The sequence below is a fragment of the Cherax quadricarinatus genome, chromosome 14 (genome assembly GCF_038502225.1).
Source record: "Cherax quadricarinatus isolate ZL_2023a chromosome 14, ASM3850222v1, whole genome shotgun sequence".
NCBI lineage: Eukaryota > Metazoa > Arthropoda > Malacostraca > Decapoda > Parastacidae > Cherax > Cherax quadricarinatus.
This window is the reverse complement of record NC_091305.1, coordinates 16,685,421-16,703,633: the sequence shown is the minus strand read 5'-3', so window position 1 is coordinate 16,703,633 and position 18,213 is coordinate 16,685,421. Positions and strand designations below refer to the sequence as shown.

General features: G+C 41.0%; 2 protein-coding genes across 2 annotated transcripts in view; one reads left to right on the top strand and one right to left on the bottom strand.

Annotated features, from left to right (window-relative positions):
* The window catches only part of LOC128695184 (uncharacterized), a 29,054-nt gene extending 28,517 nt beyond the window's left edge, over nucleotides 1–537 (top strand). Inside the window, exon 7 of the mRNA XM_070085023.1 lies at nucleotides 446–537. Within this exon, the coding sequence (XP_069941124.1) occupies nucleotides 446–537 (92 nt within the window). The remainder of the gene's footprint in view (nucleotides 1–445) is intronic.
* A 3,752-nt stretch (nucleotides 538–4,289) lies between these two features.
* Nucleotides 4,290–18,213, bottom strand: part of LOC128698605 (probable ATP-dependent RNA helicase DDX43) — a 100,834-nt gene continuing 86,910 nt past the window's right edge. The window contains exon 7 of the mRNA XM_070085021.1: nucleotides 4,290–4,410. Within this exon, the coding sequence (XP_069941122.1) occupies nucleotides 4,290–4,410 (121 nt within the window). The remainder of the gene's footprint in view (nucleotides 4,411–18,213) is intronic.

Here is an 18,213-nt window from a genome sequence, read left to right as displayed (position 1 = left end):
TTTTTTTTTTTTTTTTTTAATTTCTTGACCCTGAGAACAAGTCTGGGAGAGGGCCTGTCAACCCTGAAAGGGTTAAAGACAGGCAGCATTTGTACATCAATCAATCAATTTATTTCCACATGATACATCACCTGTACAAAATTGGATGACATTACATTTCTCACACAGAAAGCCTCTTAACTATGCAGAGCATTTTGGGCAAGCTTAAACCTAACGTACATCTAGAAGGACTATAATAATCATAAGTGCTAAACCCAGAAGGATCATATAATGCTGCTAGGTGTATACAAGACAATACTGATTTTAACAATGTATATGAAGCAGATAAAATCACAAGTACTTGGGAATATGAACTCTTAGATTATATTAAGACTATCCCATTAATTCAAAACAAAATTTTAATGATGTGATGATATGATGTATATGTATAAGGGGTGGTGGCCAGGTTGTGTCACCAATCACCAGAGACAGTCGGGTCAGCTGGTCAAGTTTACCTGGGGTACACCTCACTTTTTTATCCATGAAAAAGTGGAATAAAAGTCAACTAAAATGCTGGGAGCAATGGGCTAGTAACCCCTTTTCCCATATAGCTTACTAAAAAGAAAATAGAAGAAAATCATCGAAGTGAGATGTTCGAATGTGCGTGGTTGTAATGCGAATGATACGAAAGAGAAGATTGTGGCTCTAAGTGAAACAAAGCTGAAGGGAGTAAGTTAGTTTCAGTGGGGGAGAAATAAATGGGATTAGGTCAGGGGTTTCTAATAGAGTTAGAGAAAAGGAAGGAGTAGCAATAATGTTGAAAGATTAGTTATGGCAGGAAAAGAGGGAATATAAATGTATAAATTCAAGGATTATGCGGAGTAAAATGAGGGCTGGATATGAAAAGTGGGTTACAGTAAGTGTTTATGCACCTGGAGAAGAGAGATTTTGGGAAATGTTGAGTATGTGGGAAGTTCTGAACCAAGTAAGAGTACTTGTGGTTGAAGATCTCAATGCTAGAGTAAAAATGTTGTGGAGGGAGTAGTAGGTAAATTTGTGTAGAAAGAGGTTTGGTAATAAGCAATACATATTTTATGAAAAAGTATAAATAAGTAAACAAGATATGATATAGCACATAATGAAAGTAGTTTGGTGGATAAAAGGTTGATGGGTAGGTTTCAGGATGTGCATGTTTAGAGAGAAGCAACAGAGATATCGGATCATTACTTGGTTATAGTTACAGTTAGATTAAGAGGTAGATGGGACAAAAGGAAAATGGCAACAGCAAGCAAGAGAGAGGTGAAAGTTTATAAACTAAGGGAGGAAGAAGCTAGTGTGAGTTATAAGCAACTACTTCATACTGTTTGAAAACAGAGCTGTAAATATTCAGTTATACACATCAATAAATGCTTCCCCCATTTTAAGACTGCTGTCTTAAATTTCAGACCCACATACAGCATATTTCCCCAAAAATTTCCAAAACAGTAGGCATCCTTTCTATGATACGGTACTATGTACCCCAAATGGCACTTCTTGCTCTTTACCACTGTCTCGTCTACCCTTACCTCGCTTATGGTATTTGTGCATGGGGTTCAACCACAGCAAATCACCTTAAACCTTTAATAATCCAACAAAAAGCTGCTGTGAGATTGATTACAAACTCCTGTGCCAGGAAACACCCCACTGATATTTAAGAGCTTGAACCTGCTTCACCCTCTTCTCAAACTCCTCCTTGGCACAATACACTTTTTGACATCACTCAGGTCCATCTCTCCCTGTGCAAAAATGCTGTGCACATAAAGGGCCCTAAGATCTGGAATTCATTGCCGGAACATACAAAAGGGCCCCTGCCTGCACACCAATTCAAGACTCTGCTTAGAAATCACCTCATCTCCCAAAATTAACCCTTTCAGGGATTCCAACGTACTAGTATGGCTTACGCACAAGGGCTGACGTACTAGTACGCTTAAATTCTAACGCCTTCAAATCTAGCGAGAGAAAGCTGGTAGGCCTACATACGAAAGAATGGGTCTATGTGGTCAGTGTGCACAGTATAAAAAAAAATCCTGCAGCACACAGTGCGTAATGAGAAAAAAAAACCTGACTTTTTGGTTTAAAACAGCAACTTTGCACTGTATTTTCATATGGTATTTATGGTTGTCCTAGGTAGTAGGTTGGTAGACAGCAACAGCCCAGGGAGGTACTACCGTCCTGCCAAGTGAGTATAAAACGGAAGCCTGTAATTGTTTTACACGATGGTAGGATTGCTGGTGTCTTTTTCCGTCTCGTACACATGCAAGATTTCAGGTACGTCTTGCTACTTCTACTTACACTTAGGTCACACTGCACATACATGTACAAGCATATATAGTGGACCCCCGGTTTGCGATGGCATCGGTATCCGATAAATCTGGTATTCGATACATTTTAATGCAAAAATTTTGCCTCGGTTCCCGTTAAAAAACCCAGTATACGAGATTCGTCCGAGACGTGTCAACGTGTGGCCTGAACTGCCCCGTGTGTGCCAGTGTTTACAAGCCAGCCAGTGTGCTCGCATCTAAGGATACATTCGGCACATTCCATATTATCAGTGTTTTTGGTGCTTGTTTCTGCAAAATAAGTCACCATGGGCCCCAAGAAAGCTTCTAGTGCCAACCCTTCCAGAAAAAGGGTGCTAATGGCTATTGAAATGAAGAAAGAGACAATTGCAAAGTACGAAAGTGGAGAGCGTGTGTCGGAGCTAGCTAGGTTGTATACAAAACCCCAATCAACCATCGCTACTATAGTTACCAGGAAAACGGCAATCAAGGAAACTGTTGTTGCAAAAGGTGCAACTGTGATAACGAAACAGCGACTGCAAGTGTTAGATGATGTTGAGAGGCTGTTATTGGTGTGGATAAATGAAAAACAGAAAGCAGGAGATAGCATCTCTCAAGCGATCATTTGTGAAAAGGCTAGGCAGTTGCATGACGATTTGGTCAAGAAATTGCCCGCAACTAGGTGATGCGAGTGAATTTAAGGCCAGCAAAGGTTGGTTTGAAAGATTTAAGAATCGTAGTGGCATACAAAGTGTGATTAGGCATGGTGAGGCTGCCAGTTCGGACCAAAAAGTCCTAATGGAAGGGGATTCCCCTTCTAAACAATAAGTTCGACACTCTCCCCTCCTCCCATCCTATAAATCATCACCAGATCTTCATTAAAGGTAAGTGTTGTTGAGGTGGTTTGGTCATTTAGAGAGAATGGATCAAAGTAGAATGACACAGAGCGTATAAATCTGTAGGGAAAGGAAGGCGGGGTAGGGGTCGTCCTCAAAAAGGATGGAGGGAAAGGGTAAAGGAGGTGTTGTGGGCAAGGGGTTTGGACTTCCAGCAAGCGTGCGTGAGCGTGTTAGATAGGAGTGAATGGAGACAAATGGTATTTGGGACCTGATGATCTGTTGGAGTGTGAGCAGGGTAATATTTAGTGAAGAGATTCAGGGAAAACGGTTATTTTATATAACCGGACTTGAGTCCTGGAAATGGGAAGTACAATGCCTACACCCTAAAGGAGGGGTTTGGGATATTGGTAGTTTGGAGAGATGTATTGTTTATTTTTATACATATATACAGTGGACCCCCGCATAACGATCACCTCCGAATGCGACCAATTATGTAAGTGTATTTATGTAAGTGCGTTTGTACGTGTATGTTTGGGGGTCTGAAATGGACTAAACTACTTCACAATATTCCTTATGGGAACAAATTCGGTAAGTACTGGCACCTGAACATACTTCTGGAGTGAAAAAATATTGTTAACCGGGGGTCCACTGTACTTCTAAACTGTTGTATTCTGGGCACCTCTGCAAAAACAGTGATTATGTGTGAGTGAGGTGAAAGTGTTGAATGATGATTAAAGTATTTTCTTTTTGGGGATTTTCTTTCTCTTTGAGTCACCCTGCCTCGGTAGGAGACGGCCGACTTGGAGAAAAAAAAAAATGCGCACACAAAAATGAGCAGGGTTTGAATGAAATCCTATGGTTAGTTTTCAATTTAGGAATAGTGTGACAAGAAAAAACGTTAATTATCAAAGCTATTGGGAGAATATCCATCAGTAAAAGAGTTGTGCAATCGTATCAGAAAATTTAATGGACTTAGTGCACTGTTTCTGGATGTTGTTCAGCCACAGATTTTAACTGTTAAATCCAAAAGCCATTAAATTGGGGTCTATTAAGCTGAGGTTTTTCTACTACAAATTATGGCTTCAGTCTCAATTTTTTTTGTTCCTAAATTAATCACTAAAAGTTATCACATTTCTTAATATTGTAATTCTGTTTATATCTTACCTTTCTCAGCAAAGTCATTTAACCTCCCTGGAGTTGCAATAACAATTTCTGACTTGGTATTTATCTTCCGAATTTGCTGATGCTTATCCCCCTGACCATAAATGCACACACTGAAAAGAATATGGAACAATTATTACTGCATTCAATAGCATAGCCCCTCATGGAAGGTTCCTTGATGTTGGTGAGGGGCTCTTGATTTAGGGAATTGGATCTGTGCTCCAGTTCCCCGAATTAAGCCTGAATGCCTTCCACATCCCCCCTCCCCTGGGCGCTGTATAATCCTACGGGTTGAGCGCTTCCCCCTTGATTATAATAATAATAATAATCAATAGCATAGCACTATACCCATAGAGATCATACAAAGCCTAGGGAAAGAAAGTTCAGGTCCAAGCAGTGCCAGATTTAGGTGGTGGGGGGACCGGGGCCCAGTTCAGTTGGGGAGCCCGGGGCCCAGTTCGGTGGGGGGGTCCTGGGGCCCAGCTTGGTGGGGGGCCCAGGGCCCAGTTTGGTGGGGGGCCCGGGGCCCAGTTTGGTGGGGGATGCCCGGGGCCCAGTTTGGTAGGGGATGCCCGGGGCCCAGTTTGGTGGGGGATGCCCGGGGCCCAGTTTGGTGGGGGATGCCCGGGGCCCAGTTTGGTGGGGGATGCCCGGGGCCCAGTTTGGTGGGGGATGCCCGGGGCCCAGTTTGGTGGGGGATGCCCGGGGCCCAGTTTGGTGGGGGATGCCCGGGGTCCAGTTTGGTGGGGGATGCCCGGGGTCCAGTTTGGTGGGGGATGCCCGGGGCCCAATTTGGTGGGGGGGGCCCCATGCATTAAAAAGGTCTAACTTTTAAGCTTCTCCTTGGAAAACTTTCACCACTCTCAATATACATAGCATTCTCTTGAGATGAAGAAATGAAACAATAAATTGGATGTATAGAATATTTTAGCACACTTTCGGTTCATTTGCAAGTGTAACTCAAAAGTAATGTGCAGACTTATGAGGAGTTATCTTCAGATAAAATATTATAAGCCAGGTACATTCCGTGCTTTTCTGATGGAAAAGTCTCTGATGACTCCATCAAAATCTAACGAGCGCAGAATGTCAGATTCTATGCTCATGACCATCAGGTTCACAAGCCGCCCTTGTATCACGCTCGTTCATATTCGGTTCTCACTACCACACTGTTGTTCAGATACTGACCACGATCAAGCAGTCATTCACACTGCAACACCCTGCAAACCCAGGATGATGTGCTGTGAATCATCCTTGCATCATGTAGCTGATGACGCACTTGCACCAATGATGTAACAAGAGAGATCAGATGACTCAACATGACAATCCCACCATGCATACATTTTTTTTTTTTTTTTTTTTTTTTTTTTTCAATCTACTCAATTCTTGGTATAATGTGTGTCATATTTTTCATCATTTGGAGAGGGGGCCCTTCTGGTGGAGAACCCTCCCCTAAATCCAGCCCTGGGTCCAAGAGAACTTGCATAAAAGAATTTTTACAAAATTACAATTCTGTTACTGTATTTGACGTATGGTAAATTACATAATTTTTTATCGAGCACAGTACTGTAATAATGATGCTGTGGAATGCCTGTGAAAGATAGCTGTTTCCTTCTTTGTGTTACCCTACAGTGATGAGAAGTGGGTGATGTTGGTGATTGTCTGTGTGAACCTACCTTGCAGAAGGCCTATGTGTATTTCTCCAATCATATTAGATTTTAAAACTATTTTTCTTGCCCAGAGCAAGCTACAGGTTGCAACTGCTCCTATTACAGTAACTCAGCATGCTATCATAACCCAGGACAGCACAATCACTACTATTCAAATTTAATACTGTACAATTGTGTTATACAGCAGGTAATTACTCTACAATGTACTCCAAAATAATCATGTGGGTTACATTCATGAAAACTGGTGCTATATATAAAACTGCAATATGTAACCCTGAGGGAAAAAATAGGGTTATGTTCCTGCCACCACTACCAAGAAAAAAAATTAATTTCTCAATTTCTTGTAGCTGTTGTAGCTTGTTAATTCAGAAATACGTGGAGCGGGTTGATGTGGCTTTACTATGCACAGTGAGATGTGGTGAGGTTTGTAGTCACAAAATATAATAAATGTATTTTTTTTTTAATCACATTGGCTGTTTCCCACTGAAGCAGGGTGGCCCAAAAAGAAAGAAAAACCCAAAAAGAAAAATACTATCATCATCATTCAACACTTTCACCATCACTCATACATAATCACTGTCTTTGCAGAGGCACTTAGATATGACAGCTTAGATGTCCCTCCAAACTGTCAACATCCCAAACACCACCTTCAAAGTGCAGGCATTGTACTTCCCATTTCCAGGACTCAAATCTTGCTAACCAGTTTCCGGAATTCCTTCACAAAACATTACCCTGCTCACACCCCAACAGCTCGTCAGGTCCCAAAAACCATTCATCTCCATTCAATGCTAACAAGCCCACAAAACTCCCTCACCCACAAAACCTCCTTTACCCCCTCCCTCCAAAATTTTCGAAGACAACCCCTACCCCACCTTCCTTCCCCTACAGATTTATGCACTCTCCATTCTCTCTAAATGACCAAACCACCTCAACAACCCCTCTTCAGCCCTCTGATTAATACTTTTAGTAACCACACCTACTCCTAATTTCCACACTCTGAATTCTCTGCACACTATTTACACAAAACATTGCCCTTAGACAGGATATCTCCACTGCCTCCAGCTACCTGTTTGCTGCAGAATTTACAATTCAAGCATAACACCTACATAAGTGTTGTACCACTATACTTTCAAACATTCCCTTCTTTGCCTCCATGGATAATGTTTCTTGTCTCCACAGATACCTCAATGCACCACTCACCTTTTTTTCTTCATCAATTCTATGGTTAACCTCATCTTTCATAAACCCATCCGCTGACAAGTCAACTCCCAAATATCTGAAAACATTCACTTCATCCATACTCCCTCTCTCCATTGTGATACCCAATTTTTCATTATCTAAATCATTTGTATTTGATCCCCATAATATAATCCCACCCCTCTCCCCAACACCCTAGCATTTACTTCTTTTACAACCCCATCTATTTTTTTATTTATTATCACACTAGCCGATTCCCACCAAGGCAGGGTGGCCCGAAAAAGAAAAACTTTCACCATCATTCACTCCATCACTGTCTTGCCAGAAGGGTGCTTTACACTACAGTTTTTAAACTGCAACATTAACACCCCTCCTTCAGAGTGCAGGCACTGTACTTCCCATCTCCAGGACTCAAGTCCGGCCTGCTGGTTTCCCTGAATCCCTTCATAAATGTTACTTTGCTCACACTCCAACAGCACGTCAAGTATTAAAAACCATTTGTCTCCATTCACTCCTATCAAACACGCTCACGCATGCCTGCTGGAAGTCCAAGCCCCTCGCACACAAAACCTCCTTTACCCCCTCCCTCCAACCTTTCCTAGGCCGACCCCTACCCCGCCTTCCTTCCACTACAGACTGATACACTCTTGAAGTCATTCTGTTTCGCTCCATTCTCTCTACATGTCCGAACCACCTCAACAACCCTTCCTCAGCCCTCTGGACAACAGTTTTGGTAATCCCGCACCTCCTCCTAACTTCCAAACTACGAATTCTCTGCATTATATTCACACCACACATTGCCCTCAGACATGACATCTCCACTGCCTCCAGCCTTCTCCTCGCTGCAACATTCATCACCCATGCTTCACACCCATATAAGAGCGTTGGTAAAACTATACTCTCATACATTCCCCTCTTTGCCTCCAAGGACAAAGTTCTTTGTCTCCACAGACTCCTAAGTGCACCACTCACTCTTTTTCCCTCATCAATTCTATGATTCACCTCATCTTTCATAGACCCATCTGCTGACACGTCTACTCCCAAATATCTGAATACGTTCACCTCCTCCATACTCTCTCCCTCCAATCTGATATTCAATCTTTCATCACCTAATCTTTTTGTTATCCTCATAACCTTACTCTTTCCTGTATTCACCTTTAATTTTCTTCTTTTGCACACCCTACCAAATTCATCCACCAATCTCTGCAACTTCTCTTCAGAATCTCCCAAGAGCACAGTGTCATCAGCAAAGAGCAGCTGTGACAACTCCCACTTTGTGTGTGATTCTTTATCTTTTAACTCCACGCCTCTTGCCAAGACTCTCGCATTTACTTCTCTTACAACCCCATCTATAAATATATTAAACAACCACGGTGACATCACACATCCTTGTCTAAGGCCTACTTTTACTGGGAAAAAATTTCCCTCTTTCCTACATACTCTAACTTGAGCCTCACTATCCTCATAAAAACTCTTCACTGCTTTCAGTAACCTACCTCCTACACCATACACTTGCAACATCTGCCACATTGCCCCCCTATCCACCCTGTCATACGCCTTTTCCAAATCCATAAATGCCACAAAGACCTCTTTAGCCTTATCTAAATACTGTTCACTTATATGTTTCACTGTAAACACCTGGTCCACACACCCCCTACCTTTCCTAAAGCCTCCTTGTTCATCTGCTATCCTATTTTCCGTCTTACTCTTAATTCTTTCAATTATAACTCTACCATACACTTTACCAGGTATACTCAACAGACTTATCCCCCTATAATTTTTGCACTCTTTTATCCCCTTTGCCTTTATACAAAGGAACTATGCATGCTCTCTGCCAATCCCTAGGTACCTTACCCTCTTCCATACATTTATTAAATAATTGCACCAACCACTCCAAAACTATATCCCCACCTGCTTTTAACATTTCTATCTTTATCCCATCAATCTCAGCTGCCTTACCCCCTTTCATTTTACCTACTGCCTCACGAACTTCCCCCACACTCACAACTGGCTCTTCCTCACTCCTACAAGATGTTATTCCTCCTTGCCCTATACACGAAATCACAGCTTCCCTATCTTCATCAACATTTAACAATTCCTCAAAATATTCCCTCCATCTTCCCAATACCTCTAACTCTCCATTTAATAACTCTCCTCTCCTATTTTTAACTGACAAATCCATTTGTTCTCTAGGCTTTCTTAACTTGTTAATCTCACTCCAAAACTTTTTCTTATTTTCAACAAAATTTGTTGATAACATCTCACCCACTCTCTCATTTGCTCTCTTTTTACATTGCTTCACCACTCTCTTAACCTCTCTCTTTTTCTCCATATACTCTTCCCTCCTTGCATCACTTCTACTTTGTAAAAACTTCTCATATGCTAACTTTTTCTCCCTTACTACTTTCTTTACATCATCATTCCACCAATCGCTCCTCTTCCCTCCTGCACCCACTTTCCTGTAACCACAAACTTCTGCTGAACACTCTAACACTACATTTTTAAACCTACCCCATACCTCTTCGACCCCATTGCCTATGCTCTCATTAGCCCATCTATCCTCCAATAGCTGTTTATATCTTACCCTAACTGCCTCCTCTTTTAGTTTATAAACCTTCACCTCTCTCTTCCCTGATGCTTCTATTCTCCTTGTATCCCATCTACCTTGTACTCTCAGTGTAGCTACAACTAGAAAGTGATCTGATATATCTGTGGCCCCTCTATAAACATGTACATCCTGAAGTCCACTCAACAGTCTTTTATCTACCAATACATAATCCAACAAACTACTGTCATTTCGCCCTACATCATATCTTGTATACTTATTTATCCTCTTTTTCTTAAAATATGTATTACCTATAACTAAACCCCTTTCTATACAAAGTTCAATCAAAGGGCTCCCATTATCATTTACACCTGGCACCCCAAACTTACCTACCACACCCTCTCTAAAAGTTTCTCCTACTTTAGCATTCAGGTCCCCTACCACAATTACTCTCTCACTTGGTTCAAAGGCTCCTATACATTCACTTAACATCTCCCAAAATCTCTCTCTCTCTCTCTCTCTCTCTCCTCTGCATTCCTCTCTTCTCCAGGTGCATACACTTCTCGCATCCAACCTTTACTTTAATCCACATAATTCTTGAATTTACACATTCATATTCTCTTTTCTCCTTCCATAACTGATCATTTAACATTACTGCTACCCCTTCCTTTGCTCTAACTCTCTCAGATACTCCAGATTTAATCCCATTTATTTCCCCCTACTGAAACTCTCCTACCCCCTTCAGCTTTGTTTCGCTTAGGGCCAGGACATCCAACTTCTTTTCATTCATAACATCAGCAATCATCTGTTTCTTGTCATCCGCACTACATCCACGCACATTTAAGCATCCCAGTTTTATAAAGTTTTTCTTCTTCTCTTTTTTAGTAAATGTCTACAGGAGAAGGGGTTACTAGCCCATTGCTCCCGGCATTTTAGTCGCCTCATACGACACGCATGGCTTACGGAGGAAAGATTCTTTTCCACTACCCCATGGACAATAGAAGAAATAAAGAAGAACAAGAGCTATTTAGAAAAAGGAGAAAAACCTAGATGTATGTATATATATATATGCATGTGCGTGTCTGTGAAGTGTGACCAAAGTGTAAGTAGGAGTAGCAAGATATCCCTGTTATCTAGCGTGTTTATGAGACAGAATATATGAGACATATATTAAACAACCATGGTGACATACACATCCCTGTCTATGACCTGCTTTTACTAGAAAGTAATCTCCCTCTCTCCTACACACCCTAACCTGAGCCTCACTATCCTCATAAAAACTTTACAGCATTTAGTAGCTAACTACCTATTCCATACACTTGCAGCATCTGCCACATTGCACCCCTATCTACTCTATCATGCCTTTTCTAAATCCATAAATGTAATGAAAACTTCCCTACCTTAATCTAAAATACTGTTCACATATATGATTCAATGCAAACATGATCTACACATCCCCTATCCATTCTAATGCCTCCTTGTTCATTTGCAATCCTAAGTCTCTGTCTTACCCCTAATTCTTACAATAATAACCCTACTGTACACTTTCCCTGGTACTCAGAAAATTTATTCCCCTACAATTTTCACAATCTCTTTTGTCCCCCTTCCCTTTACATAAAGGAACTATGCATGCTCTCTGCCAATCCATAAGTACCTTCCCCTCTTTCATACATTTATTAAACAAAAACACCAACCACTCCAACACTATCTCCCCCTGCTTGTAACATTTGTCATAATCCTATCAGTTCCAGCTGCTTTACCCCTTTCATTCTACATAAAGCTTCGCACACCTCCCCCACACTCACTCCTGCTCTTCTTCACTCCTAAAAGATGCTATACCTTCCTGGCCAGTGCACGAAATTATAGCCACCCTTTCTTCATCGACATTTAAAAGTTCCTCAAAATATTCCCGCCATCTTCCCAATACCTCCAGTTCCTCACCAACTAACTCTCCATGCATTCCCTAGGCTTTCTTAACTTGTTTATCTCACTCCAAAATTTTTTCTTATTTTCAGCAAAATTTTTGGAGAGTGCCACTCTTACTCTATCATTTGCTCTCCATTTGTGCTCTCTCACCACTCTCTTCATCTTTCTTTTATTTTCCATATACTCTGCTTTTCTTATATCGCTTCTGTTTTGTAAAAAACTCTCATACGTTACCCTTTACTTCATCATTCCACCAATCACTCCTCTTATCTCCTGCACCCACCCTCCTATAGCCACAAACTTCTGCCCCCATATTCTATTACTGCCTTCTTAAAACTATCCCATCCCTCTTCAACCCCTCCACTATCCATACTTGCACTTGCCCACCTTTCTGCCAAGTTGCTTATATCTCACCCTAACTTCCTCCTCCCTTAGTTTATACACTTTCACCTCTCTCGTACTTGCTGTTGCCATTTTCCTTTTGTCCCATCTACCTCTTACTCTAACTTTAGCTACAACTAAATAGGGATCCGATATATCTGTTGCTCCTCTATAAACATGTACAGCCTGAAGGGGGACAAAAGAGAGTGTAAAAATTATAGAGGAATTAGTTTATTGAGTATACCAGGAAAAGTGTACGGTAGGGTTATTATTGAAAGAATTAGAGGTAAGACAGAATGTAGGATTGCAGATGAGCAAGGAGGTTTTAGAGTGGGTAAGGGATGTGTAGATCAGGTATTTACATTGAAGCATATATGTGAACAGTATTTAGATTAAGGTAGGGAAGTTTTTATTGCATTTATGGATTTAGAAAAGGCATATGATAGAGTGGATAGGGTAGCAATGTGGCAGATGTTGCAAGTATATGTAAAGAGCTTTTATGAGGACAGCGAGGCTCAGATTTGGGTGTGTAGAAGAGAGGGAGACTACTTCCCGGTAAAAGTAGATCTTCGACAGGGATGTGTAATGTCACCATGGTTGTTTAATATATTTATAGATGGGGGTTGTAAAAGAAGTAAATGCTAGGGTGTTTGGGAGAGGGGTGGGATTAAATTATGGGGAATCAAATACAAAATGGGAAGTGACACAGTTACTTTTTGCTGATGATACTGGGCTTATGGGTGATTCTAAAGAAAAATTGCAGAGGTTAGTGGACGAATTTGGGAGTGTGTGTAAAGGTAGAAAGTTGAAAGTGAACATAGAAAAGAGTAAGGTGATGTGGGTATCAAATGATTTAAAGAAAAATTGGATATCTAATTGGGGAGGAGGAGTATGGAAGAAGTGAATGTTTTCAGATATTTGGGAGTTGACGTATCAGCGGATGGATTTATGAAGGATGAGGTTAATCAAAGAATTGATGAGGGAAAAAAGGCGAGTGGTGGTTTAGGTATATGTGGAGACAGAACGTTACCTATGGAGGCAAAGAAGGAAATGTATGAAAGTATAGTGGTACCAACACTCTAATATGGGTGTGAAGCTTGGGTTGTAAATGCTGCAGCGAGGAGGCGATTGGAGGCAGTGGAGATGTCCTGTCTAAGGACAATGTGTGGTGTAAATATTATGCAGAAAATTTGGAGTGTGGAAATTAGGAGAAGGTGTGGAGTTAATAAAAGTATTAGCCAGAGGGCTGAAGAGGGGTTGTTGAGGTGGTTTGGTCATTTAGAGAGAATGGATCAAAGTAGAATGACATGGAGAGCATATAAATCTGTAGGGGAAGGAAGGTGGGGTAGGGGTCATCCTCAAAAGGGTTGGAGGGAGGGGTAAAGGAGGTTTTGTGGGCAAGGGGCTTGGACTTTCAGTGTGTGTGAGCATGTTAGATAGGAGTGAATGGAGACGAATGGTATTTGGGACCTGACAAGCTGTTGGAGTGTGAGCAGGGTATTATTTAGTGAAGGGATTCAGGGAAACAGATTATTTTATACGTATAGCCAGACTTGAGTACTGGAAATGAGAAGTACAATGTCTGCACTTGGAAGGAGGGGTTTGGGATATTGGCAGTTTGGAAGGATATGTTGTGTATCTTTATATACATATATACTCCTAAACTGTTGTACTCTGGGCACCTCTGCAAAAACAGTGATTATGTGTGAGTGTGGTGAAAGTGTTGAATGATGATGAAAGTATTTTATTTTTGGGAATTTTTTTTCTTTTTGGGTCACCCTGCCTTGGTGGGAGACATCCAACTTGTTAAAAAAAATAATAATAATAATAATAATAATAATAAAAAATCTTTATTTACTACAAGTACATGTACATGGTATACAAGCTTAGCTGACATCAATGACATACAACTACAGTGGAACCTCAAATATCAAACTGCTCCCAACCCAACCAATTATGTAAGTGTATTTTTGTAAGTGCTTTTATAGGTGTATTTTTGAGGGTCTGAAATGAACTAATCTAATTTACATTATTCCTGATGGGAATAAATTTGTTTGGTAACAGCACTTAAACAGTCATCTGGAACGAAGAGAGTTCAATTATTTGAGGTTCCACTGTATATAGAAAGCCCATTGTTATAAGAACATAAGAACATAAGAAAGGAGGAACACTGCAGCAGGCCTGCTGGCCCATACTAGGCAGGTCCTTTACGACTCATCCCACCAACAAAACATTTGCCCAACCCAATTTTCTATGCTACCCAAGAAATAAGCTCTGATGTGCAAGTCCCACTCAAATCCAACCCCTCCCACTCATAAGAACATAAGAATGTAGGAACACTGCAGAAGGCCTACTGGCCCATACGATGCAGGTCCTTATCAAAACGATCTCTACCTAAAGCCACCCAAGAAATAACTCCCGTACCCCATGACACCAATCAAACCCAGCCCCTCCCACTCATATATTTCTCCAGTCTCTTCTTAAAGCTACCCAAGGTCCTAGCCTCTATCACCCCACTAGGAAGACTGTTCCACGCATCTACAACTCTGTTAGAAAACCAGTACTTACCTATGTCCTTTCTAAATCTAAATTTATCCAACTTATATCCATTATTTCTGGTTCTTATCTGGTTCGACACCCTCAGTACTTTATTAATATCTCCCTTGTTTATGCCTGTCATCCACTTATACACTTCAATGATATCTCCTCTCATTCTACGCCTCTCCAGAGAGTGGAGATTTAAGGCTTTAAGTCTATCTTCATACGGGAGGTTCCTTACACAGTAAATCATTTTAGTCATTCTTCTCTGTATGCTCTCTAATGAGTCTATGTCCATCCTGTAGTAAGGAGACCAAAACTGAGCAGCATAATCTAAATGAGGCCTCACTAGTGATGTATAGAGCTGAGCATTTCGGGCACATTAGGTCAGTGTCTCAGGATGTGACCCACAACAGTCGACTAACACCCAGGTACCCATTTTACTGATGGGGAACAGAGTGCTGACCTGTACTTAACTCTGTGAAGAAGTGTCTTGTTTGCTCCCGTGGACTGAACCAAGATGCCCTCCATCGAGCAACTTTACCAGCAACTTAAGGAAGAATTGAGGGCAGCGAAGATGGAGATACGGCGACTGACCGAGGAAAACAAGAGGATTCGTAGTAGTCCTCCTGTTTCGAGTCCTCAGGTCAAGAAGGGATCGTGGTCAGTGGTTGGACAGCAGGGGACGACGAAGTTGACGATCAAGAAGACGAATGGAAAGCCAGAAACGATGAAGAAGAAAGAGACTGCTGTGGAAACTCCCGTGGAAACCTCCAACGCATTCTCGGTGCTACCCGACGAATGTGAGTCTACTACTGGGATCATCACGACGAACGACAACAAGGAAGGTAAGAATATTGTTGTTGTTGGGGATAGCCAGGTTAGATACATGGATAGGGCATTCTGCTTGAAGGACAGGAGTAGGAGACAAAGGGTATGCTTTCCTGGGGCTGGGATGGAGGACATTGTTAGCCGGCTTGACAACATCATGAACAGTAATGGGATCAATCCTATTATTTGCCTCAGTGCTGGAGGCAATGATGTAGGCAAGCATAGAAGTGAGGATTTAGTTAGAAAGTTCAGGACAGCTATAGACATGATTAGGAAGAAGGGGGGGCGCCCTGTTATATGTGGCATTTTGCCAAGAAGAGGTGTTGGTAATGAATGGTTGTCCAGAGCAATTGGTATTAATTGTTGGCTGGATAAACACTGTAAGGATAATGCAGTACCATTCATTGACAACTGGGACAACTTCTATGGCCGAAATGACATGTATGCCAGGGATGGGGTTCACTTATCCAGGGCAGGTGTGGGTTTTCTTGCTAACTCAGTTGAGGGGGTTGTTAGGACTTTAAACTAGGATTAGTTAGAAGTATGGGTTTAGAAATGATTAATAATGAGTATGGATATATTGACTTATGCTCTGATATTAAGAATCTTAATAGTAACTGTCATGTAGTAACTCTGGGTAATGATAATTTCAGAAATTGTGTAAAAACAAAGATGAATAGGAAAAATGTGCAGAAGAAAAAACATATGATGGTATTTTATGCTAACAGTCGAAGTGCAAGAAATAAAATTAATGAACTACGTTTGGTAGCATGTGCTGGGAACTTTGATATCATTGCTTTAACTGAAACGTGGTATGATTTAAAGAGTCGGGATATGACTGTTGAGTGTAATATTCAGGGATTTAAGTTATTCAATGTGGATAGATGTAATGGGAAGGGGGGAGGAGTTGCATTGTATGTCCGAGAAAATATTAATTGTTGCATAAAAACAGGTATAAAAATAGATGGAGCAGTAACAGAGTCTGTTTGGGTAGAGTTCGTGGAGGGTCAAGAAAAACTAATTCTAGGTGTAATATACCGACCTCCAGGCTTGGATCACGATAGAGGGAGACTTCTTTGGGACGAAATTGTTAGGGCTTCTGTACACAGTAACGTAGTCATAGTAGGGGACTTTAGCCAAATTGACTGGAATTCTTTGACAGGTAATCTAGAGTCCAGTGACTTCATGGAAACAGTTCAGGACTGTTTTCTGAAACAGAGTGTAACTGAACCTACCAGGGGTAATAATTTGCTAGACCTAGTCTTGTCAAATAAGGAAACACCCGTGAATAATCTGGAGATCACTGAAGAGCTTGGCGCAAGTGATCACAAATCCATCACCTTTAGCATTAATTGGGAATGCAAGAATAATGATAATACAGTAAAAATCCCCGATTTTCGTTCTGCCGATTATAATGGACTTAGGGAACATTTGTCTAATCTTGATTGGGGTTATCTAGCTAATGATTTTATTGACGATAATCATACTTATGAATATGAAGGGATCTGCTTTTATGATTGTTTTCTAAATAATGTACACAGTGCCCAGAGTATATACATTCCCCAGAGAGAAATTAGGTCTAATAATAACGATCCCAAATGGGTTAACAGGAGGCTAAAGCATCTATTAGGGGAGAAAAGGGGAATTTATAGGCGCATCAGAAGAGGAGAGGTTAACCTTACTGACCAATATGTTCAGCTTAAAAGAGAAGTAAAAAAAGCGATTAGAAAGGCTAAACGTGACTATGAAATTAGAGTTGCTAATGAATCAAAGACTAATCCAAAGGGGTTCTTTCAAGTGTATAGGACGAAGGTGAAGGAAAAAGTAGGACCTCTGAAATCTGGGAATGGACAGCTGACGGATAATGAACTGGAAATGTGTTCCTTATTTAATGACTATTTTTTGTCAGTTTTTACACAGGAAGATGTAAATGAGATTCCAGTAATTAACAATTATTTAGTTCCTGATGAATTCAAGTTAACTAATATTACTGTCACGAGGGACATGGTTATTAAACAGATAGACAAACTGAAACAAAACAAGTCCCCGGGACCCGATGAGTTGTTTTCAAGGGTACTTAAGGAATGCAAGATGGAGCTTAGTCAGCCATTAACGAGTGTATTCAATACGTCCATCCTTACCAGTGTTGTGCCAGATATGTGGAAGATGGCTAATGTGGTTCCTATATTCAAATCAGGGGATAAGTCCACTCCTTCAAATTACCGTCCAATAAGCCTGACATCTATAGTGGGCAAGTTATTAGAATCAATTATAGCTGACATTATCAGAAGTCACCTTGAAGAGCATAACTTGATAAATGAATCTCAGCATGGATTCACGAGAGGTCGTCCCTGCCTGACAAACTTACTGACGTTCTTCAATAGAACATTTGAGGCAGTTGACAGTGATAAGGAATATGATATTGTTTATTTGGATTTTAGTAAAGCCTTCGACAGAGTACCTCACAAGAGACTCTTAAGAAAAGTGGCAGCTCATGGTATAGGAGGTAAAGTTCTAGCATGGATTGAGGCATGGCTTACCAATAGAAAGCAGAGAGTTACCATTAATGGAGTGAAATCTGATTGGGGATTAGTCACTAGTGGCATTCCACAAGGATCAGTTTTAGGCCCTCTCTTGTTCATAATTTACATTAATGACCTTGATGAAGGGATTACTAGTGACATGAGTAAGTTTGCTGATGATACAAAGATAGGCCGTATAATTCACTCTGAGGAGGATATCAATGAACTCCAGGACGATTTGAACAAATTAATGTCTTGGTCTGAGAAATGGCAGATGAAGTTTAATGTGGATAAGTGTAAGGTACTTGC